Genomic DNA, 25,970 nt, shown 5'->3' on the forward strand with positions numbered 1-25,970 from the left:
TGCTCTCTGCCCCCCCCCCGCCAAAACCCACTATCTCTCTCCCCACATATACACTGTCACACTCCACCCCCTCCGCCATTTGAAAAGCACATTGCAGCCACTTGCATGCTGGGATAGCTACCACAATGCACTGCTCTCTGTGGCCGTTGCAAGAGCTGCTAATGTAGCCACACTAGTGCGCTGTCAGCTGTCAGTGTGGACAGACTACAGCGCTTTCCCTACTGCACTCTACGAAGGCTGGTTTAACTCAAAGCACTCTACATCTGCATGTGTAGCCATACCCTTAGTAAAGGTGCACCAGCAGAAACAGTTCTCCAAATCCATACATTCCAGTCAGGGTTCATATTCCATGTTATGCGATGTACATATACTCTGATCTTCCCATAGACTAACCTCTTTTTGTGTTTTAATTCATTCCCTTCAAGCTCTATAAAAGTGCTAGACTGAGATCTTGAATTTCCTTTATAAATAAGTAAATCTTGCAAAGCCTATTCAGCTCTGAAACCTTTATAAATAAGTAAATCTTGCAAAGTCTATTCAGCTCTGACATCCTCTCCTCATCTGTGACGATCTCTACAGAGGATGTCTTTCAGTGGTTGACCTTCTTTCAGATGCTTCATAACTCACATAGAGATTATTTGTTTTAAAGTGGAATGACCTAGCACCTGATACGAAGAACTTTTCTGTCTTTTCCTTACTGAACACCATTTAGAGTAGGAACGGTAGCTGATGAATCTGAACTAGCCTAGACCTGTACTTAGGAGACCTTCATCTTGGCAATATCTCCAGAAATTACCAATTGAAAGTTTTCTTCTTTAAAAAGTGAAAGCAAACAACACACACAATCCTCCATTTTCCTCTTAAGTTTTACTGCTAATTCTGCTCAACTCCAAATCAATGAGTACTGTAAACAAAAAAACAGACCCTGAAGCAAAAGTGTCTCAACTAGCTAGCCAACCCCTAGTTTAAATTTATTCCAGGTGTGGTATCTTCCTTATCAGAATGTGTAGGGAACTGGGTTTGCTCAAAGGATGCTGAGCATCCTGATATATTCAGGAAGGGGAAAAAAAAAGTGAATTCCTGAAATGGATCAGCTAACAAACCATTGTATCATTCACCTGAGTCATCACTTATTAAGGAGCTGTCCTACCTTTGCCAAATGAGTTGGTCTGTCCAGCTTCCAGTGGGCATGTGTCAGTCACAAAAACCACCCTGTCCACAGCGGTCACTAACTGAATTACTTCTTGAATCTTAAAAAGAGCATGGAAACTGAGCTGTTCTCTCAAGTAGTACTATCTATAGGTCATGGAAAGGCAGCAGGGAGACGCTTACATTGGTATTGCCTATGCTATTTCTGGTCTGTGGAAAACACAGGGTTTGTCTCCATTTACCGGGGGATCAACACACAGTGATCGATCCACCGGGGGGGTTCGATTTAGCGGGTCTAGTGAAGACCCACTAAATCAACCGCTGATCACGCTCTCATCACTCCAGTACTCCACTGGAACAAGAAACATCAGGTAAGTCGATGGGAGAGTTTCTCCCATCAACCCAGCACGGTGTAGACACCACAATAAGTCAACCTAAGGTACGTCGACTCCAGCTACGTTATTCACATAGTTGGAGTTGCGTAACATAGGTTGACTTAGTCCCGTAGTGTAGACCTGCCCAAAGTCTTCAGGGCTAACAAGCCAATATCTTGTGTGGGCCGTAAAATGCAGAATATTCACAATTAATGCTGAGTTTCAGTACCTCTTAAAGGTTCAATGGGGTACAAAGTGGTAATTAAGGATCCATGCAAGAGCTCATGTCCCATTCATGGCAGGAACCACAGAATTATACAGCAATGCCCCGCTCCTCCTCCTCTCTCCCACTCACTGTCCCCTGGCCCCACCAGATCAACACAGTATTCTCAGTGGTGTTTGCTTTATACTGTCCCCAAACTTTACATTTTGGTTGTGTTAAAGATTTTTGTACTGACATTGAGTAACTGCATTGAGTAAATTGCAAGGGGAAAACAGGGGTTTTATCAGCCGGGGGGAATGGCTTGCAGGAAGACATGAGCAGCAGTTCTGGTTTTTTTGGCATCCAAATTTTGGTACTGGCATATCTGTTCAGGCCATATGTGGCTCTCTCTGGGAAATGCAGAGACGTTAGGCACTTGACTCTCAATGCCTTCATTTCTACATTTGATTAATACACATTAGTTCATTTACATAAATGACAACCCTCTTCCTCTCCTCAAAACAAATGCAGACAACTTCCTAGCATGTCTTGATTTTGTAGATTTGGCCATTGTGAGTGGTGGAAATATGTTATTTACTATCCTCCCTTAATCAGGACAAATATCAGTGGGTGAACACACAAACAAACAAACGTTTGATAAATTATTTCACAAAAAGATCATTGTGCTGATAGGATTTCCAGTCCAATAGCTTTGTGTTCTTTGAAGAGCCAGCATCCCAATGTGAATCCCAGTCTTTTACTGGCTTAACTCATTTGTTTCCAGCTCTCTGAGACTGCATGATCAGAACAGAAAAATCATTCAGTTCTGATTACCTTCTTGCTTTTTACCCTTCTTGATTTCTAACTATTGTAGTGGACACTATTTTGAAATGATACAGCAATACCATGGATAGGTACCTTCTGAAATCAGCTTAGAAAACCAATTTTCAAATGGTACAAAGAAATTATCAGCTGACAGTGAAATAGCAGCTGCTAAACTTATGTGAGGGAAAACTGTTGCAAAGGTCCATATGTGGCAGAACTTTCTGAATACTTTTCCTGGTTCAGTAAATAACAAGAGAATGTTTACTATTGGGAAGAATAAATCAAAATTATTGTCCATGAACATCAGCTACACTTCCTAAAGGGCTAGCTGGGGTAATTTGTATTTAAAAATAAATAATGTAGCATGATACTGCATTAATTTAGTCACCTGCTTAAATATTTCTTTAGACACATGAAGAATCTTAAGAGCTATAAAATCAGAATGCTGAAGTTCTGGGCTGCTCAGTCTAAGCGTTTCGGGATGGCCCATTGGAGGCAAACATGCCAATGAGGAAAATCTGAATTTGTGTTCAGATTCTGAAATGCCTGAAAGCCTAAAGGACGGGAATGGACCTCTCTCTACTTCAAAGAGTAGCCTGAAATGTGGCTAGTCTAATACCAAACTATCTTTGCAACCCAAAATTTACTGGCAATCTTTAGAAAAATGATGAGCAATTCTGAGCTTGCTCATGTGCCAATGAGGAACCAATTTTTATCCAGAACCTAAGAATCTTTCGAAAAGTTTTTCATAATTATGGCAGTGCAAAAATTCTTTTATAAGAATTTATGAGATAAAAGAAATATGATTGAAGTGAGAAAATAGGTAGGGATTTAAAAAGTCAAGGCACAGTGTTTATTATGGTAATACAACATAGTAAGGTTGGCAATAGAAGAGAGAGAGGATGTTGAGTCTGAAAAGTGCTAAGTTAACAATATGGTTGACACCTAAATGTACATGGAAGGCAAAGACAAGGAAGGATGTTGGATGATTCTCAGGATGTTAGGCCTCCAATTTGAAAAAACTCACAGAGCAGAGGCAGAGCAGAACTTTGATCATAAGCTGGGGTAGAAAATTTGTATTCAGATGCTAATTGGAATAACTTGTGCAAAAACTGAGGAAGGGAAATAATTTCCTGGAAGTGAATTACCTATTGGATAAAGACTGCATTGTTATTTTGTTCAGGGCCTGTTCCAGGAAGACGTGCCAGATATGATAACCAGCAATGGAACCAATGGGTACCAACTAGATTTAATAATCACAATACTTTCAGAGCTGAGATGCTGATGTATTAAGCACCTCAATAAATCAAACAAAAGCTTTTAACTTAAGAAAATCTGAAGTCAAGGAAATGTGAATCACACATGGGACTTTTGCTTATAATTTTGTTATCTATAGGAAAAAGACCGATGAAAGGGGGACTATTATGTATTAAACCATTTGAGACTGAAATGTGCTTTTAACCTAATCGATTCCAAAGCAAAAGAAGAGCAATTGATTCTATGGTAGGGACATCAAATAGTACCAATTCAAAATTCTTCAAAAACTAAACTGAAAATTGAACTTAAATTGCAGATAGCTTCTTATTTTTGCTTTGAGGTACTGCGTGGACTCCTCAAGTGGATTTGCTGGAAAGCGTTGTGGCTTGTTTTGCTGAAGAGTCACACACTAGAGCACTCATTACCAAAATGTTAAGCCCTGCCATAAACTTACATATTATTGTCAAGCTTTCTGGTACTGATTGCAAAGATCCTTCTGAAATCAGTGAGGGGAAATCAAAACCATAATAGCATGATCCTGACTTTACTGAACCAGACTATTTCATTAATAGAGAACAAAGTTTTGGCTGTGCAGTCCACATCCATTCCTCCAACCAATGTCAACATCACAATGCGGAAGCCTTATGATAGGGAAACGATCAGAACTCACCTCCAGATAACAAGATGAGCTGAAATACAGAAAGAGAAAACTGGCCTCTGTGACAAAGTTCCTCCTCTACCTTGGTGGGTCCTGCGCTTATTGGCGGATTTGCTTGCTTCACAGATTTACCCTGTGGGTCAGGAAACAGCCCAGAGACCTTCCCCTCTGGTAGAAGCCACAGTCCAGGTCAATTCCTCCTGTGTTTGATCAGGAGTTGGGAAGTTTGGGGGGAACCCAGGCCCGCCCTCTACTTCGGGTTCCAGCCCAGGGCCCTGTGGACTGCAACTGTCTAGAGTGCCTCCTGGTACAGTTGCGAGACAGCTACAATTCCCTGGGCTACTTCCCCATGGCCTCCTCCCAACACCTTCTTTGTCCTCACCACTGGACCTTCCTCCTGCTGTCTGATAACGCTTGTACTCCTCAGTCCTCCAGCACTATGCCTACTCACTCTCAGCTTCTTGCACACCTCTTGCTCCCAGTTCCTCGCACGCACTTCCTCTCCTCTGGCTCCCCATTTGGCCTGACTGGAGTCCTTTTGTAGCATCAGAAGGGCCTTAATTAGAGTCAGGTGCTTAACAGCCTCACCTGACTCTTAGCAGGTTAATTGGAGTCAGGTGTTCTCATTAGCCTGAAGCAGCCCCTGCTCTGGTCACTCCAGGAACAGAAAACTGCTTATCCAGTGGCCAGTATATCTGCCTTCTACTACTCTGCTGTTCCCAACTTGCCTGGGTCTATCACACCTCCTATAGGATGCACAGGAAAGTGAATAGCAAAAGTATTTGTATTATCTTTGCCCTTATGCAGGAGAGAACGGAGTCATATTTTTTCCTACACAATTTTCCGTGAACAGACTGGTCACTGAACTAGACCAGTGCTTTTCAGCCTAAGGACCGAACGTATTTATTTCAAAAGATTAAGAGGTCACAGTCAATATTTTGGGGCAGGTTTTCTCTCCTGTTCTGCTCTTTTCACCCCACTGAGGTGATGTACTGGAGCTTGAAAACACCTGCAAAACCCCTAGTGCTGGGGAATCCCCCAGTCTGAGAGGGGTTGGCTAGCTCCTATATATCCGTCCCTACCACCCCTGGCTCTGGGGGATGACCTGAGGACAGGTAGGGGAAGTGGCTGGAGTGCCCTGATTTCTGGCTGCTCCCAGCTTGTTTATGATGCGTTGGTGGATGATAGCCAGCTGACACAAATTAAAACAGCTCCCAGTCTGCTCTAGCTTGGATTGGAGCTGGAGTAGAATATCGAAGAGCCATAGCTGGCTGTTAGTTCTCAGCTTCACCTCCTTTTCCCCTTTCCTGGGCTGCCCTCAGTAGCTGTGTGGGAAGAAGAGGGGAGCCATCCTTTGTAAGGCACTCCCTCAAGATCAGGATGAGCCAATTAAGCTCCTATCACCTTCTTCCTGGGGCTCCCAGAGCCTGTCAGGGAAGCAGATGAATAGCCAGTTACTCTCTGGGGGCATCCTTCCTTCTATCCCTGTGACAGAGCAGGCAAACCAGCTAAAGAACGAAAAGGCCACCAGCTTCTCATAGCTACCACGAGACCTGATTCTGGTGCTGCAGGGAAGGCAGGAGGAGATTGTGCCTCCCCATAGCGTTGAGGCGGATTCAAACACTTCAGTTTACACATTACCAGGGGCAGCTCAATGCATTGTCAAGAACAAATTTTCTTAACACAATTATTCTTGAGAGTCACAGTGTAGAATGCTGAGCGCCACAAGGGACCAATGCCCGGACACGCCTGATTTAACAATATTGTTATGAATTAAAAAAACAATCTGGAGAGAAATCAGCCAATTCTTAGCTGAATCTTGTAAAAAATTCTTGCAGGTCAAATGCCAAAGAAGCAGCATGTGGTAAACTTAATCATTATTTAAATGAAAGTTGGCAGAAACCACTGCATCTGACCTGAGGTTTATTTAACTTACATTTATCAAAATAGTCTGGATGCAAATTAACTTTCTTTGTGTAATATTTATTGTTTCAATTTCCTTGAAATGGGACTGGCAGGCACTTCTCCTACTGCAATGAAATGGTGATACGTTGCAAACATTTTAACAAGGCGATCCCTACAAGTTTCCAACTCAGTCAGCTGTGTGGGACTGACTATTAAAATGCACAGTTTACATCTTCGAGGAGATATGGGACTTCGTTCTTCTCTCACTTACAGACCAGTAACCTCCTTGCCTTGTGATTTACACCAATGTGAGTGAAGAGAATTGGCCCTCAAATTTAGCAACTAGAATGAAACTTTTTGGTAAACTTCACAATTTATTTACAATTTATTTATTCACAATCATGTTAGAATCTGTTCCTTATCAATGTTTTCCAAGTAGTAACATGCCCAGCTCCTTTATTTCTAATTAAGAGTTCTCTTATGGTGTTTGCAAATTAGAATCAGTATGGTAGAATTTCCCTTCATGCCCACGATGAATATTTCCCTGTTGTGGCAGCTAGAAGAAGAGTTCAACTAGAGTCCCACTGCAAACAATTGAACTGGATGGACACTCTCCACCTCTGTGTTCTTTTATTTCTACTTACCTGACCTATAGCGCTCATCCCGTGACCCTGAGGACCTGCGACGGTGATATCGAGAGGAAGAGGAAGGGGTAACAGGAGTTCGACGTTCTTGTGGCAATGCCTGATCCACCCCTGCATTAATGAAAAACAAATAGTTCTGGTCAGTTTACAGAAGATTGTTGCTAATGCAGATTTGAGCACAGAAAAAGCCAACTGAATGTTCAGCTGTTAAACCATTTGATTTCTATTGGTAAAAACACTACTACTACTTGGTCAGCTGTTCTGGCCTAGTTATGTCAATGCTGCACACCAAGCTGTCAAAGGAGCATACATTCTACAAACACCTAACATCAAGGGGGATGACTCCAAATTATGATAAGCTGTAAAGTCAACAATATTTAGTTGGAAAAAAGACCACTTTCATAGTTTATGACTATAGGAGTACCATATGTAAACAATCAAAGTATTATATTTTGCTTCATTCTAGTTAAGCCTAGAGTGTTAGGCACCACCTTTCTAAAAAAGACAAATAGAATTTAGAGTAAAAAATGATTCTAGGTTTGGGAAACAAACTAAATTGCTTAACCTTTCTCAGTATTTTCTGTCTGGAGAAAAAAATGGAAAGGAGTGAAACTACACACAAATCAGGACCTCGCTTTGCGTGGCCACAGAAATAAAAATTAGGGGTCTAGACACATGCTGTGTTGCAGGTTTATATTTTGATTTGTTGTAATATTTTTTTTAGCTCCCAGAAGTTTCACCGTTGAATGTTCCTTCCTTGATAGACGAGGGGAAGTGAGCAAAAGTCTGCTTTATTTTTGAGTGACAAGAATTTCCAAGGACTTGATAAACAAAAATCTAAATACCAACTCCACATTCTAGATGTGTTCCACTTAGCACTAGTTGGGTTTGAAAGGACTCTACCTCAAAGTGACATGTTAATTTTTTTTTAAGTTGGAATTGTACCTTTTATTATTTCTTTGTGATGTAGAAATGGACATGTCAAAATACTGCTGTTATATTTTAACTCTCAGAAATACCTGCAAAGTCAAGTGTTGTCTTCCCTGGTTTTGCTGGTGGCCCTGTTAGATGTCTCAGAGCATTCTTAGTATGACAGCTCACCTGAACTGAAAGGGCGAAGGTGCTGACTCTCTAACAAAGGCTTCTTTTATCCAGAATGTTATTAGCAATTGAAATTAAATAAGTGTTTTGCATTAAATGAACTGGCTCAAGCCCCTTCCTTTAGTTGCTTGGCTTTCATGGTACTCTCTTATGTCATTTCACTAGCTATCTAGTTACTGGAGTCTTCCAGGGCAGGCAACCTGAATTCCTAATGTAAGGAACCGAGCAGAAGCAAACATTCCTGACCTTGTATAGACTGTGAAGAAGACAGAAAGGGCCCATGTCCTGTTTTTCTTTTCTTAGCAGGTCACCAAATCAAAAGCAAAGTTTGCTTTGGTCAAACTTTCTAAAAAGTTTAAGTCAATAATGCTGTTTAAATCTGTGCTTCGATATATGCGCTACATGTTTTCTTCAACTATCCATTTTGGCTTTCTAATGCTGTGGTAATAAAATATTTTTTTGGAAAAAACTTATATTTTACTTAAAAAACATTACGGAGTTGGTTTACATGCAACAGCAGTACCTGTATTGTAAAGTTTTCCATCAGTGGACCTGCTCCCCAATATGCCCTAGTAGATTAGTGGTATTGGGGAAAGAAAGAAATTGGGCCCATCTATAAAAATGTAAATGGATGATTATAATGAAGAAAGGGATTATGTTTAGTTAACAAGAAAAGAACAAGTAATGGGCTTTAGATGGAGCAGGAAAAATTTAATTCAATACTAGAAAACCTTCAACTATAAACAGGCACAGAATGGAACAAGCTGCTAGGGGAGGCGGTCGATCCTCTAAAGCAATATTTAAGACTAGACTATATACTGTATATACTCTATCATAAGCCAGTTAATTTATACGCCAACCCCCACAAGATGGATAAGTAAAAATGGAAAATGTTTATAACCTGTTCATAAGCTGACCCTATAATTCAGGGATCAGCAAACTTTGGCTCCCGGGCCATCAAGATAAGCCGCTCGGGTGCCGAGATGGTTTGTTTACCTCGAGTGTCCGCAGGCACAGAAGTAAACCTAAGTAAACAAAGTGTCCCAGCGCACCAGCTGCTTACCCTGACGGGCCGGGACAGCAACTGGAGGGGGAATTTTTTTGGGGGGAGAATCTGGGAGTCAGGGGAGTAACCCCTGTGACCACCCCCTCATGACCCCACCCCTAGCCCGGGACCCCAACACTCTCCCCATCCCATCCCTTCCCACCTTATCTGGGAAGGATGTCTCTGACCTGGCTGGAGCTGCTCCGGCAGGCCAGACCGGGCGGCACAGCCGCAGCATGTTCCAGTGGGCTGAGCTGGGCGGCACGGCTGCAATGTGCTCCGGTGGGCCAGACCGGGCGGCGCGGCTGCAGCATGTTCCAGGCGGCTGGGCCAGGCAGCACAGCTGCAGTGTGCTCCGGCGCCCGGGCAGCACGGCCACAGCCTACCCTGGGGAGCGGGGCTGGGTGGCAGGGCTGCAGCCTGCCAGCCCCGGAGCTGTAGTTGCTTCAGAGGCTGGGGGGGAGATGAGTGTGGCCAGAAGTGGAGAGACTCTGGCCTCACCTCTTCCCTTCTGGCTCTGATGCCTCTCCTTGCTCCCCTGTTGTGGGGAGAGGCTGTGTCCCACCTCTCCCGCTCTATACCCATTCATAAGCTGACCCCCTTCTCTGTTGCTTCCCTTTTTTACTCAAAAAAATTCGGCTTATGAACGAGTATATATGCTATTCCAATATCATGAATTTCTTAGGAATAATTAAATCCTACCCTCACACAGGGGGCCTGGATTAGATGTTCCACTAGAGATCTTTTTCCATATAAATGATTCTATGAGCTTTGTAGTTAAACTCTAAAACCTCCTAGGTGCACAGGAGTGTAATGGGATATGCATCTAGTTTTTTTAAATTGACTAAACAAAGCACTCTTTAAATAACTTGTCCTGAATCTCATGGCATTTCAGAAATGTTGATGAGTTTTTCTGCTCCCCACTTAATTAAAGGATCTTTTCAGGAAGGAAAAATATGTAGACCTGAGAGCCACCCCACCAATCATACTAAGGCCCACTCCTCCCCTTCTTTTCTGGGCACATGATGACTGCCTGCTGCCTCTGCAGTTTCAGCTTTCTTGCTGTATGTGGTGAGCAGGGACCTGAGAGCAGTCAGTGACTGATGTCACTATGGCAGTGCATGGCAGGAAGTGCAACTGGCATGCAAAAGTACTGTTCAAGTCACTTTGGGTTTGTCTACACAAACATTTAGTTCACAACCATATGGGGTGTGAATCTAACTTGCACCAGCCTGCTACGGATTAACTGTCCATCTGGACCCTGCTGACATGCAATGACAGTTCTGTTAAAATGCTTTGATCCAGTTGCAAAGAGGACTAGATCAAAGTGAAAAAAACTGCAAACAAGTTGATCCTCCACCCGTCCGTTACAATTATCTATAACGTGCGCTTGATTGATTACGCCTCATTTTCCTCTAAACATTGTAACCAGAGGGCAAATTAATATCAAAACACTCAACAGGACACAGTAGTTAGTATATAAAATAACCTCACTCTATATACTGTAACACAGAGTACAGGATATAAAGCATCTACACACGGACACTTTTGTATGAGAAACAAGAGCTAAACCTGTACAGAATATTAAATACCATGCAACCCAGGTCTGTAGTAAACTATCTCTGACCTGTGACATGCTATACTTGTCCTGTGACTGGAAAAGGGACTTTATTTCCACTAATTCTGTCTGACAAATTTTAGTGCACAAAAAGGTGAATGAAATTAGCACCAGTGACTGACTTGCTTCGAAATGACTGACTATTCTCTGCTCACTGAATGTTTTTTCAAGATATGCAAAAATGTATTTTGAACAGCATTATTTTAAATACAAAGATCAGAGATCAATGCCCTATAGATACCAAGTTACATGTAAATGTTCTTCTGTGTATTAGTGAATGGCCTTGATTTTAACTCAAATGTCATCAGCTGTTAACTGCTTTTTCTACTGCATCTACTGACTTTAGCTTACAAAGCAATATTGAGGAATATAACCTTAGATAACAGCTATTTAAGAAATATATTGCAAGTTGTTAACATCATTATAAAATATATACACGGAATGCATGAAACTAGAGATAGTCTCCATGCCCTTTCCTAGTTCTCCTTCACCTCTTCTGCCTCCTTTCCAGTCTTTATTGCTTCTTGGTTGTAGTTTAATTGTAGTGCTAAGTGCTGATAATGCATCCTGTGTGGTGGCAGCTGCTTTGCCCTATCAGATAGAGGGCAATTGTTTCTTTTGCTATAGCTGACAAATGTCTTTGACGTTTCTTTTATTACTTTGAGCTGACTCTATCAAAATCTTTTATTTAAAACATATTTAAAAGCTGAAGCAACTAATTTAAGAAAGACAGAAGGCATTCTTAAGCAGAGGTTGAATTTCTTCTTCCAAAACTAACCTATTATATATAAAACCCTGGGAGATTCAGCTGTAGACAAATCCAACAACTTCAGGGACTGGGGGAAGAGGGGGAAAGGCAAGTGACATTTGGAACACAGTTTAAAATATTATTTACTATTAGATCAATCGCTTTACAGAGCTTCTCTTAAGTGATTGTTGTGTCTTTAAATCAAAGCTGTGTGATGAATGCATTGTACGGTGTATATATGTGTTAAATGTCATGCCTCCACAATTGTATTTGTTACATCGCATATTGCTATAATACAAGTAAACAGTAACTTCCCTGGAAACTATGACAGCCCATGCTAAATATTCATGTATATTCACCTACAAATGATATGTAAGAGATACTCCGGCCTCTATACTCTTTGTAAGCATAGTGGTGCAGTACTCCTGATGAAACATCAACTGGACTAGGTTACCTTCCATATTTATTTCAGCTCACAGATATGATTGCAAATGGGTTCTCAATTAACATGGCAAAAGAGCAGTCATAAATTTGATATAAATTGTAGAAATGGTGGCATGGCTCTGTGATTCTCATATGCCTTCATAAATCAAATCTGATTCAATAAACCATCAGGTTGATATAAGCCAACAATTAGGCTGTAGGAAATTAAGATTTACCAGCAAGTCGCTTTGCCTTTCTGTGCCTTTGGCTATATCTAGACTATGAGCTAGGGATGTGATTCCCCTGCTCGTGTACACAATACTCGCTTTCTCTCTCACCAAGCTAGAGCGAGTTTAAACAGCAGTGTAGCTGCAGTAGTATGTGGTAGTGGCAGTGGAGGAACGTCTGACGCGTGCCAAGTATACACCCACTGGTTTGTACTCAGCATGGCTCAGCCATGCCTCTGGTGCCGTTATAGGTGCTACTGCAGTCACACTGTATTTATGCTTGTGCTAGCTGGATGAGAGATAGCACAAGTATGTGTATGTGAGCAGGAGAATAACACACCTAGCTTGTAGTGTAGACATAGCCTTAGTCATATTCCTAAAATGGGACTGATGACACTAAGGTTCTTTTGAAAGTCCTACCCTAAGTGAAAGTTACATGGGATTTGTGCTCCTAACACACTTAGGTGCTTTTGCAGATCCCACCCATACCCATCTTTGTAAAGGGCTTTGAGGTCAATCGATGAACATTTCCCCATAAATGTTAAAATATTATTAGTGCATGTACAAGTAGCTCTGAATTATTTTAATCCCAGAATCAAGCTTTAAACATCTTGCAGTCTTTGCAACCGAACTGTATGCAGTGCTATCCTTGTGCATGACAAACCAAAAGCGAAATAGACTAGTTTACTTCCATTGTCCAAGATGAGTAATGTGCACAGGGTAAACAACATTAACAGTAAATAGCAAATTTGATGTAAAAAAAGTTGAAATTAATAACACAAGCAAGGAGATGTTCGCTTTAATTTAAACAGAAAACTACTTCCACATACAGAATTGTAGGGGGTCTTATATGCAAACTGTTTCCTAGGGCTTCTTTACAATAGACTTTTTCTTAACATTTCCTGCCATTCTATACTGGTGGTGCTCCAGTGTTCTCATAGATCTATGGAAGGAGTGGTTGTTGCCATTATAATCACTTTGTTTCACATTTTAATTAGGCAGAATAATTAAAGCACTGGTGGCTGGGCTACTCTGTTGCTGTCACAAATGGAACTACATTGGTGGCAGCAATGATAGGAAATTATGAAAAAGAGTTTAGCAGAGACACAGCATTTGATTAAGAGAGAATGAACCACCCATGTTCAAACTGTTAGCCTGAAAGCTTAATTGATGACAACACCTTCTGTCTGTGCTGTGAATAAGCAAATTTCCTGGCAACATGATGAAAATAAATTGGGCAAAAGCACAGCTTACATGGGATGCAGGTAATTTCGTTATCTTTCTTCCAGGGAGGGCTCCTAGCACACACTCAGCTGCCCACACACTATCATACATAGAATTGACTGATTGGGCTAATCAAGATAATCTTCAGAAAACTATTCTGAAAAAAACTCTAATGTAAGAAGAAATCATTCAGCTGTTAGCAGTCAGAACCGCTCCTTGAGCAGAAGGCCTGGGAGGGAAGATCAAGGTCACCACCCCCATTTTACAAGTGGGGGAGGCTGAGGCTAAGAAATTAAGTGACTTGCATATGGTCATGGTCTAAATCAGCATGGCAGAGAGGATTAGAACCCTGGTCCCCTATCTGCCAAGCTGATTCACAGCGTCTTTCCGGCAAGTTACTTCGTTCTGCCAAGGCTCAGTTGCTGAATCTGTAAAACAGGGAAACAGGCCTGGTTTAATTCTTATACCCTTTATATTTCCAGATTTCAGCCCCTGTAAATATCCTACCCCCTACTTTACAACATACTAACTTGCCAAGTAGGGTGACCAGATGCTCTGATTTTATAGGGACTGTCCCGATTTTTGAGTCTTTTTCTTATATAGGCTCCTATTACTCCCCACCCCCATCCCAATTTTTCACATTTGCTGTCTGGTCACCTTGTTGCCAAGTAATCTTTGGGAAGTCATTTAAGGCCTGAAACAGCAAGATGTATAACACCCTCAACTCCTACTGAAGTCAAGGGCTCCCAGGCTGAATCTAATCCACTAGATCAGTGGTTCTCAAAGCCGGTCCGCTGCTTGTTCAGGGAAAGCCCCTGGCGGGCCGGACTGGTTTGTTTACCTGCCACATCTGCAGGTTCTGCCAATCGCGGCTCCCACTGGCCGCGGTTCGCCGTCCCAGGCCAATGGGGGCTGCAGGAAGCACCGCAGGCCAAGGGATGTGCTGGCTGCCCTTCCCGCAGCCCCCATTGGCCTGGAGCAGCGAACCATGGCCAGTGGGAGCCGCAATTGGCCGAACCTGCGGACGCGGCAGGTAAACAAACCGCCCGGCCCGCCAGGGGCTTTCCCTGAACAAGCAGCGGACCGGCTTTGAGAACCACTGGCTAGATCACATTACAACTCTTCCCCTCCTATTCCCACATCCATACCAGGCAGAAAATGCCCCCAAATGTTTTAGGGAAACTCACTGTGCTCCTTTCCTAATTTAGCAGTACAAGAAGTGTGCTATGGTTTTAATTTGCTAGCTTCAGTTTATCAAATAAGGAAAGTGGCATAATACAAAGGTTCCCAAACCAGATATTCAACAGTTATAAAACAAATTTAAAATGAAAACAATCATGTGCACAGAACATCTGCACCTCTAATTGATGTTCTGGCAAATACAGCTTGAGGAAACAAAAGTTACGTGGTAGAATTGTTTTGTTTTCCCAAGAAAAAGTGACAGCAGCCTTTTTCTGAGACTACTGAACACAACTGAAACACCCCCACTAATTTGCATCCATCTGCTTTCAGTAGTATTATTAACAACATGTAACACTTTTAATGGTACAAAATCATTAACTCTTTTAATCCCTGCAACACCCAGGTAAGTATTATGGTGAAATTGAGGCTGAGAGAGTTGCTCAAGGCTGCAGAGAGAAAACTTGCCATAGCCTGGATTAGAACTTAGACCAGTGCTCTGAATCAATGAGCAACGCTACTTGACATTAACAGGAAACTGATAACATAGTGAAGATCCACAGCTGATTAGCCTTAGGCCTTAATATTGTATTCTTTCTGTAGTTTTATTGTACTCATAATCATTGATCTGATGAGAATATGGGAGCATTCTGTGGGAGAGACCATCTCCGTTACGGTGTGCTTGTAGTCACAACAAGTGCAGTTGGGGGAGCGGCAGCTGCTCAGCTTCCAGAACAAAATCCTGAGAGGACCTCAGGCAGGGCCTACTCCACTGCGTTTCTGGGAGTTTGGAATGCTCTCCTCATCTAGATATGTCTGTGGGGGGATGGACAAGCTCCACGGTGCACCAGAGCATGAAGGAGTTAATGAATTATCCTAGAGACAAGAGCAGAAGGCAGCCCCATCCCACATCATCTTCAGCAATTTCACGCCTGGACAGAGGACATACAAAGGAAAGAAGGAAGCTTCAATGCATGTCCTTCCTGGAATCGACAAGCCAAGAACTAGGAATCCTAGGCTCTTTGTTGACTTACTAATGATTTGTATGTCAAACAGCAGGAAAGGGATGAATTCTGACCCCTACAGAGGGCATGTGCACTACGTCAGACTTCTACAGCACCATCCAGAGGGCTGAGCACTGGGGTTTGACTGAGTTATATACAGCAAGTCAGTGGTACAGCCAGAACTAGAAGCCCTGTCAGTCTCCTATGCTTTAACCACTTTATTGTACGAAACCCCCTCTGCAGCATCCATCTGGGAGATGCTAGAGACACTCGGTTCTTTTCAGTTATTCATAAGAACAGTGATTTTTTACTTCATTCTTATTTGGACATGGTTAGTTATAGGTTTCCAAGTGTTGTCTTAGGCCATGTTGCTTTTCCATTAACCATGTTTGTGTACTTTATTGTAGTGGATGCCCAGAGGCCTTCAGGAGAGGGACGCTTATAAACAAATATCCACGTGAAAATATACATTTCTTGTGCTCACCAAAACGAAAGTAAAAGAGGGGCCGGTTTCCTGCTGTGCTGGCCGCTCGCTCTCTAGCTGCTGCTTCCCGGATGTCACAGACCCCAAAGTTGGCAGTGCGGAGCATTCTTCTTGCGGCTCCTTCACTGTGTTGCAGTCTACACCGTACCGCGGCAGCTCCATTCGCTGCTGTAACAAGTTGAAAAAAACTAATTAATTCACGTTTAGTTTTTTTACATTTGTTACAGCAACGAATGGAGCGGCTGCCCCCATGCAGTACAGCACACACACATACAAACAGACACTACGGTACACTCACGGAGCCACATGATCCGTGTTCCGCTCTGCCAACATTGGTGTTAGTAATGTTAGCAAAGCAGCAGCAGGAGGACTGGATGCTGGAACAGAGGGGAACTGCCTTTTGATTTACTTTCCGTTTGGTAGGCGCAGTTGCAAAAAATGCAGATCCCATCCCTTTCCCACGCCCTGGCTCCCACCAAAAATGTACTGTGAATATTGTTAATATTTCTAAAACATCCTCCCCTTATAATAGAGAGTTCTAGTACCAAACCTTATAAATGTTTGCAGTTCCCCATGAAAACAGAGTACAATAAACAAATGAGTGACGTATTGGATAATAGGACAGCAATGTTCAAGAGGTCTTAACAAGCACCTACAGGAGGCAGCCCCATTTGGAGAAGATTCATCTCCCCAGGCAGGAAGCAGGGACCCTCAGCCATTCAGCTAAGTAAAGGCTGAGAGGAAAAATACCACAATATCTCTTTATCAATTTTGTTTTAAAAGCAACAAAGTGGGGAAAAAACAAAACAAACAGAAAACTACAAACACAGCAGAGACCTAAAGCATAAATAATCTCAGTTACAGCAGGAATATACTGTAATTTTACACTTGTAATGTCCTTAGTGCAATAAAATCATTCATTGTAATGCTGAACCAATTTAGAGCCAAATTTCCCTGCCCACTTTTGCAAGCAAAGGGGACTCGGCTCCACTGGATCTAGATGGAGGAATGCAAAAGGAAGCAATGCCATCTCTGCAGCATGGTTCCTCTCTTCCTCCAGTCACAGGAAGCCCCGCTGGGTCCATTGCAGGATTTTGGAGGAGAGGGGGAAGAGCCTCTCTCCCCTTCCAAAGGCAGAGGATATCCACTGAGAGTTCAGCATCTGAATAAAGCAGCACTAGGCCACCTCCTTCACTGATGACAATTTTGTGTAGGCTGCTTAACCAATGGGTAAACAACCTCTGCAGAAACCGTACCAGTTGGTGAGGATCCAAAGACCCTCTGCCTTCACCACAGATTGCCAAACTCTAGCTCCCTGAGGAGCGGATTTGAAGGAAACTCTTTGTAGGTTCATCCCAAAGGGTTCTCTGCCTCATCTCTTTCCACATTACATGGGTGTCAGCTTTGGAGGATATAGTTTGCCCCGGAAATGGAAAGCTCTTTGGAGAACAAGCTGAGAGACAGCAGGACAATTGACAGTGCTCAGTAAATACTACTAATAAAAATATGAATTATACCAGTTTGCAGAAGATTTTAAGGAGGTAATGGGGGAGTGAGTAGAGGTGCACAGAGTACACAGGTTTCAGTGAAGCAGATTTTGAAGTGTTGTATACACTTCAATAGTTTAGTAAAAATGCTGACTGCGCAGAAGTTTAGGAATCTTGTAGGATTATGGGGTGTTTTGTTTGATCTGTCTAGTTTTATAGCTGTTCCCAACAGCTAGCAAATGTCAAGAGCACCCCCAAATCATGCTGCACCTTTCTGGAGAGCTGGGACGGCAACAGCTAGGTCTGTAATGCCAAGCTTTTTTATTATTATTGTTTTTTAGATCTCCTGAACTTTGGGGGCAAAGCCAGTAAAGTCCAAGGACACAAAAACAACATCTTGCTGTAGTATGTACGTGTGAGCAGATTAAACATAAACCCTAAACTACACCTTACGGTAATTACCCAGAATTTTGTAAGGAAGATCTGAACTATGGTCCATAAGATTAGTGTAGGTAGATACCGATGACTGAGTGGAGCCCCACTGAGGTCACTGGACTCTGTACAAATACAAGAGTCTTGCATGGATCCTATTACAAGACTGGGACTTATGTTGATGTACACAAATCCATATTTGACTTCACGATTCAGTGGTCTCACATGAAAAAAAAATCAGTGCAGCACTGGAGAAGATGATGTGAAATATTTCTTTTCTTAATTTACATATGGAATACTCAAATTACGAATTAAACCAATGTGTACTATATACGGTCTGGGTGTCTGTGTATGCCTGTGGGTGAGTCTAGTTTTGATATGTGTCGCATTCCTAGGGAAGCAAGGAAAGGGTTAACCCAGGTCTCTAGAAAGGATCACAGGTGCTTGCCAATATTGTAGGAATCTGGCCCAAGTTGAGCTGTGGGGGATGACTGTTTCTCTTGTCTTCAGGCGTGACGGACTTAGGCTGGAAGTCCTGCAATGGAGCAAGCCCTAGTACTGATAAGCAGTCTGTGTCAAGCCTAACTCCTTTTCCCCACTGTTCGGAGACCTTTGTTTGGCTTAAGTGTTAGAGGGTTATGACAGTTTTGTAGGGTTATTTTTTCATTCATTGGAATAAATAATGGCTAACTCAAGAGCCATGGCTAGTTTATTTCCTGGCCATGTATGTCTGGGCATCCCACAGTAATATATGTATAAAATGTAAACACATCCAGGCAGACATATATGTATACACAAAAGGATGATGGGAGCTCTGTATATACAATGCATAACAAACAGGTTTGCTTCTGCCACAGATACTCCTTCCAATATACAGATTTTTATTCTGGTAGCTATCTATGTACTTGACAACTTCATACACTGCTGGCACAGCTATACATACCTGGAGGTTGTGGCAGGTATGCCCCAATTAATTTTGATCTCTTCTTTTCATATCCCTTCTGTGTGATGTCACCTGCCAAGAAAAGAAAAGGAAAATCAATAAGACTTGGAAAAAGACACAGTCTAGCTGCTTAACGGAAGTACCATATGCTTCACCACCACTGCACTCTCTGTTTCTCTTGACAATTATAATGAACAAATGAAAACACAGTATGATCATTCATTCTGGCACGATCATTCTACCCAGAAAGAACTAATTTATACCATTTTGGCAAGTAAACAGCTAGCCTTGATTTATTCCAGCAGTGGGGTACAGAAGCACAGTGTTTCAATCTCATTTTGATATGTTGTCACACAAGGCTTTCAAAAACTACATAGACCTTCATTAAGTTAATCAACAATGGATTATATAGAATACTTGGGCCTGTAATGGCTAGCAAAACTCATTACAGATTAGCATTTTCTGTCATTAATGAGATTTTTCTAATTAAGCATGTAGGCCACAAAAGATTTCAAAGTGCTGCTACACTGCTGCTGTAATGTAAACATTTGGCTTAGCTCCTAAGCACCACTTTAAGAAAAACAATGCAGCAAACCCACCAAACATCCACTGTCAAATAGTGTTATGTCTTCTAGAGTCTCTGCCTAACACAGCATAAAAAGCATCTTGAAACTTCCAGACTCAATTGTCCAAGGGCTTGAATACCCCATAAACCCGCTTAATTGATATGTCTATTTACTGCATCTGCATTTTCCACAGATGACAATTTTTAAAAGATAAAGATTTAAAAGCTTTTCAACAAAGGTGTTCCACAAAGAAATGGCAGATAAGGGGAGGCTGGAGGAGAGCATATGTTTTCTGTCTAGTTAAAAGTGGAGAGGGGTCTCCCATCTCTATTTACTGTTCAAACTATATAGTTAAACATAATTAAAATATTGAATTAAAGATAATTAAAATCTGCATTTTGTCTTTTTACAAAAATAGATTTATTTAATAATTTCAGTGTGGCTAATCCTCCAAGTGTTCAAAAATGAGACTGGCTTAAAAAAAAAAGATTTTAAGAATAACAAATTTGGTGGGGGTGGCGCTGTTGCTTTCTATTTTATGAATCTTTGGGGTACACCTGGGTTTGTTTTAAAACTTTGCTCTGTAACCATAAGGGCTAGAAATCTACTTTATAAATAAAAAGCAACAAAGAGTCCTGTGGCACCTTATAGACTAACAGACGTATTGGAGCATAAGCTTTCGTGGGTGAATTTTGTCACCCATGAAAGCTTATGCGCCAATACGTCTGTTAATCTATAAGGTGCCACAGGACTCTGTCTCTTTTTACAGATCCAGACTAACGCAGCTACCCCTCTGATACTTCATAAATAAAAATAACAACCCTGAGAGTCCCACATAATCACAGGATTCCAGGAGCTGAGGCTTTAAATATAATACCAAATATTGTGAGACACATGATAAAGCAAAGCGTTAGTAACTGTGACCCAAAAATCCTTTAATGCCAACTGGCAAGGAGATACATAGGGGTTACAGGCCTTTTATGGGCCTGGTATGTATATTCTAGTTCACCAGAGTGACATGTGAGGTCTTGACTAAAAGCTTGTGTCACTCTAGCCATCAAAATAATTTGTTCTTAAAGTCTGTAGGTACTGATCACCAGCAAAGGTGAAAAACAGGTTTTCTGTTAGACAAGATACGTTTATTCATCTGTCTATAAACTGAGTATTGTTTCATGCATAATGGTTTTCATATAAGAACATAAGAACATAAGAAAGGCCGTACCGGGTCAGACCAAAGGTCCATCTAGCCCAGTATCTGTCTACCGACAGTGGCCAATGCCAGGTGCTCCAGAGGGAGTGAACCTAACAGGCAATGATCAAGTGATCTCTCTCCTGCCATCCATCTCCATCCTCTGACGAACAGAGGCTAGGGACACCATTCCTACCCATCCTGCCTAATAGCCATCTATGGACTTAGCCCCCATGAATTTATCCAGTCCCCTTTTAAACATTGTTATAGTCCTAGCCTTCACAACCTCCTCAGGTAAGGAGTTCCACAAGTTGACTGTGCGCTGCGTGAAGAAGAACTTCCTTTTATTTGTTTTAAACCTGCTGCCTATTAATTTCATTTGGTGACCCCTAGTTCTTGTATTATGGGAATAAGTAAATAACTTTTCCTTATCCACTTTCTCAACATCACTCATGATTTTATATACCTCTATCACGTCCCCCCTTAGTCTTCTCTTTTCCAAGCTGAAGAGTCCTAGCCTCTTTAATCTTTCCTCGTATGGGACCCTCTCTAAACCCCTAATCATTTTAGTTGCCCTTTTCTGAACCTTTTCTAGTGCTAGAATATCTTTTTTGAGGTGAGGAGACCACATCTGTACACAGTATTCGAGATGTGGGCGTACCATGGATTTATATAAGGGCAATAATATATTCTCAGTCTTATTTTCTATCCCCTTTTTAATGATTCCTAACATCCTGTTTGCTTTTTTGACCGGCTCTGCACACTGCGTGGACATCTTCAGAGAACTATCCACATGACTCCAAGATCTTTTTCCTGACTCGTTGTAGCTAAATTAGCCCCCATCATGTTGTATGTATAGTTGGGGTTATTTTTTCCAACGTGCATTACTTTACATTTATCCACATTAAATTTCATTTGCCATTTTGTTGCCCAATCACTTAGTTTTGTGAAATCTTTTCGAAGTTCTTCACAATCTGCTTTGGTCTTAACTATCTTGAGTAGTTTAGTATCATCTGCAAACTTTGCCACCTCACTGTTTATCATCAGCCTGAACCAAATGCAAATGAAGGACTGTAAAAACTTCAGAGAGAAACTAACAGAGAGAGAGAGACGCTGCAGGGAAGGAAGAACCTTATCTGGAGAGGCGCTTTAAAGGTTTGTTAGATAATAACTGGAGAGGGGAGCAGAGACGATACCCAGGCAGCCTTCACTGACGAAGTAAAAAGACAGAGATTTTGCTTCATGAAAATGGGATCTCAGATGGCCCTGGTTGAAAATGCTGAAGAGAACTTTGGATGAAATAAAACTTCTTCAGACAGGAGCTAAAACCCACTTCATCTGTGTTAGTCTCTAAGGTGCCACAAGGACTCCTTGTTGTTTTTGCTGATGCAGACTAACACGGCTACCACTCTGAAATCAGACAGGAGGTGAATCTGTTGGTCAAGTTTAGTCTGTAGAAAGCATGTTATTTTGTTTTATATGTAACCATTTGTTTCCAATATTCTTGCTCACTATTACTAGAATCTGGAATCTTTGATAATAAACTTATCCTTGTTTTCACTATAAACCTACCTATGAACTGTGTGTTAAGCAAAGTGCTGGTCCCAAGCTAAGTTCCCTCTAAGCTGTGAAGCCAGAAGAGAGGCACCTCCCTCCCCAGCCCAGGTGCTGCTGCAGGGAGAGAGAGCTGGGGGGAATCCTCTCTCCCCGCCATAACCCCAGGGCAGCCTGCACCCCAAACCCGCATCTTCAGCCCCACCCTAGAGCCCTCACCCCCCACCCCACCCCAACCCTCTGCCCCAGCCCTGAACTCTCTCCCATACTCCGAACCCCTCGGCCCTACCCACACCACACATCACCTCCATATTGGTGCACATAACAAAATTAATTCCACACATGCATGGGAAAAATTAGAGGGAACATTGGTCACTCCCAAGCGGAATCTTACAAGCTGCCACGTTCTGTTCCCTTGGGACAGCAGGCCTGGTAATTCTGTGAGTGTTCACTGAATAAGGGGCTGGATGCTGCAGGGAACACTGAGGATATGGATTGGAGTATGCCTGTTGCAACCTGTACAGAGAGAGGGAGGCCTGGAAAGTAGTGCTTGTGTTGCCAGAGGCTGGTGGATTCAGGAAGCTGATCCACTGCAGGCACAGGTAAGGATGCCTCATACAGGCAGGTGGTGCTGAGATGCCACCTGGGATCCCTGGGAAGTGTCACAGTAACAGTATTACTGGAATTGTGAGTTTATCAGGTTGATAGCCCTGGAGAATGTAGCCCACAAAACAGGAGCAACAGCAAGTGTACATTTCTCCACAGTGCCCCCCTCATATACTCAACCATAAGTTGGAGGAACCACGATATTTGCTTAAAATCATTTAAACTCTAGCCATTCCACTATGACTGGGTGCTAACCAACACCAGCTGTATGGATACAGCTTTTGGGACTTGCTCTGAGACCACTAAACTCATTTTGCACAGACCAAACAGCCATCAGATGGTAACAGTTGTCATTAGATGAAAGGTCAATTCTTAGGAAGGGTTCCCATCAGTGACCTAGAGGCAAAAGGCTCCATCTCCTATTACCAACACTCTGAGCCATCCTCTCTCCCCGAAAAACAAAACAAGACAAAATAAAAACAAATCTTTAAAAAAAATCCCCATTAAGTTAATATTTCTGGCTTACATTGAGACTAATCAGAAATGTGCAGCCTGCATAGTAATCATCAGCCTCTCACAGACTAGTCGAAGAGACCTACTGTGTATATTGCTGCATTAAAATGGTTTGGCTTTAACATTTATTTAGATTTACTAAAGTATAGAATATGAACCAATTTTCTTTTTGAAATTGATAAAAACGGATTGAATCCTTAAGCATTCCAGACATCTCTCTCTCAATCTGAGTGCATATTTCTTTTCACTTTGTTTATTATGTTATTACTGCTTTTACGGTAGCACACACAGACCCTAATCAGAATTGGAGCTCCACTTTGTTAGGTGCAGTACAGTTAGTTCGTAATTTCATTTTAAAGAAGAAACTGCAGACAACAGGTTAGTTAAAATACTCATTCCTCTTCTACACATATGGTACATATACATTCATATTGGTATTGCAGGCTTCACATGCTGGACACGATTCTTGTAGTCTTTCCAACAGTATAGCCTTCTTATACTGGCCCTTACCTCAGACAGGCTTTTAAAAAAATACGTATAGAATTTCTATTGTCACGGAACAAAAGTCTGAAAACACTTGTATTTGCAGAATAAATTGGTAAAAGAAATAAAGAAGACAAATAGTCTCTTTGATGCCAAAATCAGAAAGAAAAACATCAGCTGCTACCCACTGGCCAGGACATGTTTTCTTTCACACTTTTTCGTGTACTTCTTCCCTTAGACTCACACTTCTGAAATACACTAAAGAGAAGAAAATATTTTGGGTTGAAGAAGACCAGTGAAAAAAACAAAACAAATATTTTGGGGTGGGAATAAAATACAAAAATCTTTGTATTTGGCTCCCTGCAATTAATAGCAAGATTCTATTTTACACACATCATTAATTTTTGATAATAATGAGCAAACAGAAAATCATCATTGCCCTGGCAACCAAATCTCAAAAATATGTGAAAGCAAAAAATAAAAACATTAACTATGCACTGTAGATATCAGTATTATAGCTATGAAGTAGATGGAAGTCAGATGTGCCATATGGTGTGGGGGTGTGGGCAGAAACAATTTATCAGGATTAAATTTTAATGTTGTTTAAGGTAGACAGACTTCAGAACATAAACACTAACTGACCAACCATTAATTTTATGAATGAAACTGGTCAAAAGCTAACTGAACTCTCACTGTGCTTTTATCACAACTCTTACTTATTTTTTCAACTCAAAATTAATTACTGCATGTCATGTACATAATACCCCCTAGCTGGTAGTTGGGCTCACCTAGCCCATGATCTTTTCACATAGTAAGACAGAGAACTAAATCTCATCACCTGGAAAACATCAGCTGGACTACGTTTTCTTTCAAAAAAGAATACGAGTACCATGTTGTCCTCTCTTTTTTAATTAACTCCTTTCATCTTGAAGGATCAGTGACATAAAAGGCAGGTCAGAACTTTGACCTACCAACTGTGCGTATAGCATGCTCACACAAACCCAGTTCCCAGTGGGACCAGGATTTCATGCACCATGTGTCTTTGCTCCTTTCAGTGAGCAGGCACTATAAGGAAATTACTTATTTGCTATGTGAGTGTTTCAGAAAGCAACATTCCTAAAGATTTCAACCTCCTGCATATGTGCATGAATAAACCAAAGCAAGACAGTGAACAAAATCACAGTGGAAATGGCAGAGAACCAGAGATTTGGATTTGTTTATGCAGCCTCACCCAAGAATAGAGCTGGTCAACTGATTAGAAAAAAGTTTAGTGGAAATGTCATTGAAATACTCTTACAGTTCTTTTTTGGTCAAAGTTTGAAATTGACAAAAACAAAAATGGATGAAAAATTGAATTTGGAAAATGCTGACCAATTCTGCCCAGGAATAGTCCTGGTGTTAATATTCTGAAATGATTTATTGGGGCCATTCTAGACAGAGTGGGAAAATGGCTAATTGTGGGATCAAAGGGACAGTATAAATGAAATAATCACTGTTTCAAAGGAGAGTGTGTGATTCAGTAGAATGTGTCACAGGATGGGGAATCTGGAGACCTGTGCTCTATTCACGGTCTGGTCTTGGCCAATTTACTTAACTTTTCTGTGCCGTACATTTCCTTATCTTTCAAAATGAGGGGTGCTAATGCTCATCTACTTTGACATCTATGGATAAAATGTACTCTGAGTGCTAAATATTATTACTATATTTATTATTATTATCCTATTAATATCTGGTGAGGTTTAAGTTTGGTGAAGTTTAAGTTAATTTTAAGTTCATTTGACAGTATCCTAAAGTGACCTTTTATTTTTTCTTATTTGAATTCCACCCTACATCCTCTTCAGAAATTTACATTTATGTCTTCTCCTTCCTCCATCAATTTTGCTTTGCTGTCCCTTAACAATGATCACTGGGGGGTCCAATTCAGAGATGGCATATAAGTTAAATGTCAGTAAGCAGGTGTCAGTAGGTATCAGGGAATTTTAAGGGTACCTAGGGTAATCCATGAAGATTGATGTTGTAAATTATATGCTGAGGAGTTGGAAGAAAAGCATGTATAAGTTAAAGTAGCTCCCATCAACTCATTCCTTCTAGCCCCTTGGCAAGTAAGATGCACCAGCTTACAGGTCACAT

At 41.5% G+C, this 25,970-nt stretch overlaps 1 protein-coding gene across 7 annotated transcripts in view; it reads right to left on the reverse strand.

The window, feature by feature from the left end:
* The window catches only part of DIP2C (disco interacting protein 2 homolog C), a 474,517-nt gene that overhangs the window by 175,636 nt on the left and 272,911 nt on the right, over nucleotides 1-25,970 (reverse strand). For 5 of the 7 annotated variants that reach the window (XM_039524924.1, XM_039524922.1, XM_039524926.1 and 2 more), the window contains exons 2-4: nucleotides 18,930-19,001; nucleotides 16,068-16,235; nucleotides 7,015-7,125 (exon numbers count right to left, since the gene is read on the reverse strand). In XM_039524924.1, the coding sequence (XP_039380858.1) occupies nucleotides 7,015-7,125; nucleotides 16,068-16,235; nucleotides 18,930-19,001 (351 nt within the window). The remainder of the gene's footprint in view (nucleotides 1-7,014; nucleotides 7,126-16,067; nucleotides 16,236-18,929; nucleotides 19,002-25,970) is intronic. The other 2 variants (XM_039524928.1, XM_039524929.1) reach the window with 1 other exon arrangement.

The sequence above is a fragment of the Mauremys reevesii genome, linkage group 2, assembly GCF_016161935.1.
Source record: "Mauremys reevesii isolate NIE-2019 linkage group 2, ASM1616193v1, whole genome shotgun sequence".
Lineage (NCBI taxonomy): Eukaryota > Metazoa > Chordata > Testudines > Geoemydidae > Mauremys > Mauremys reevesii.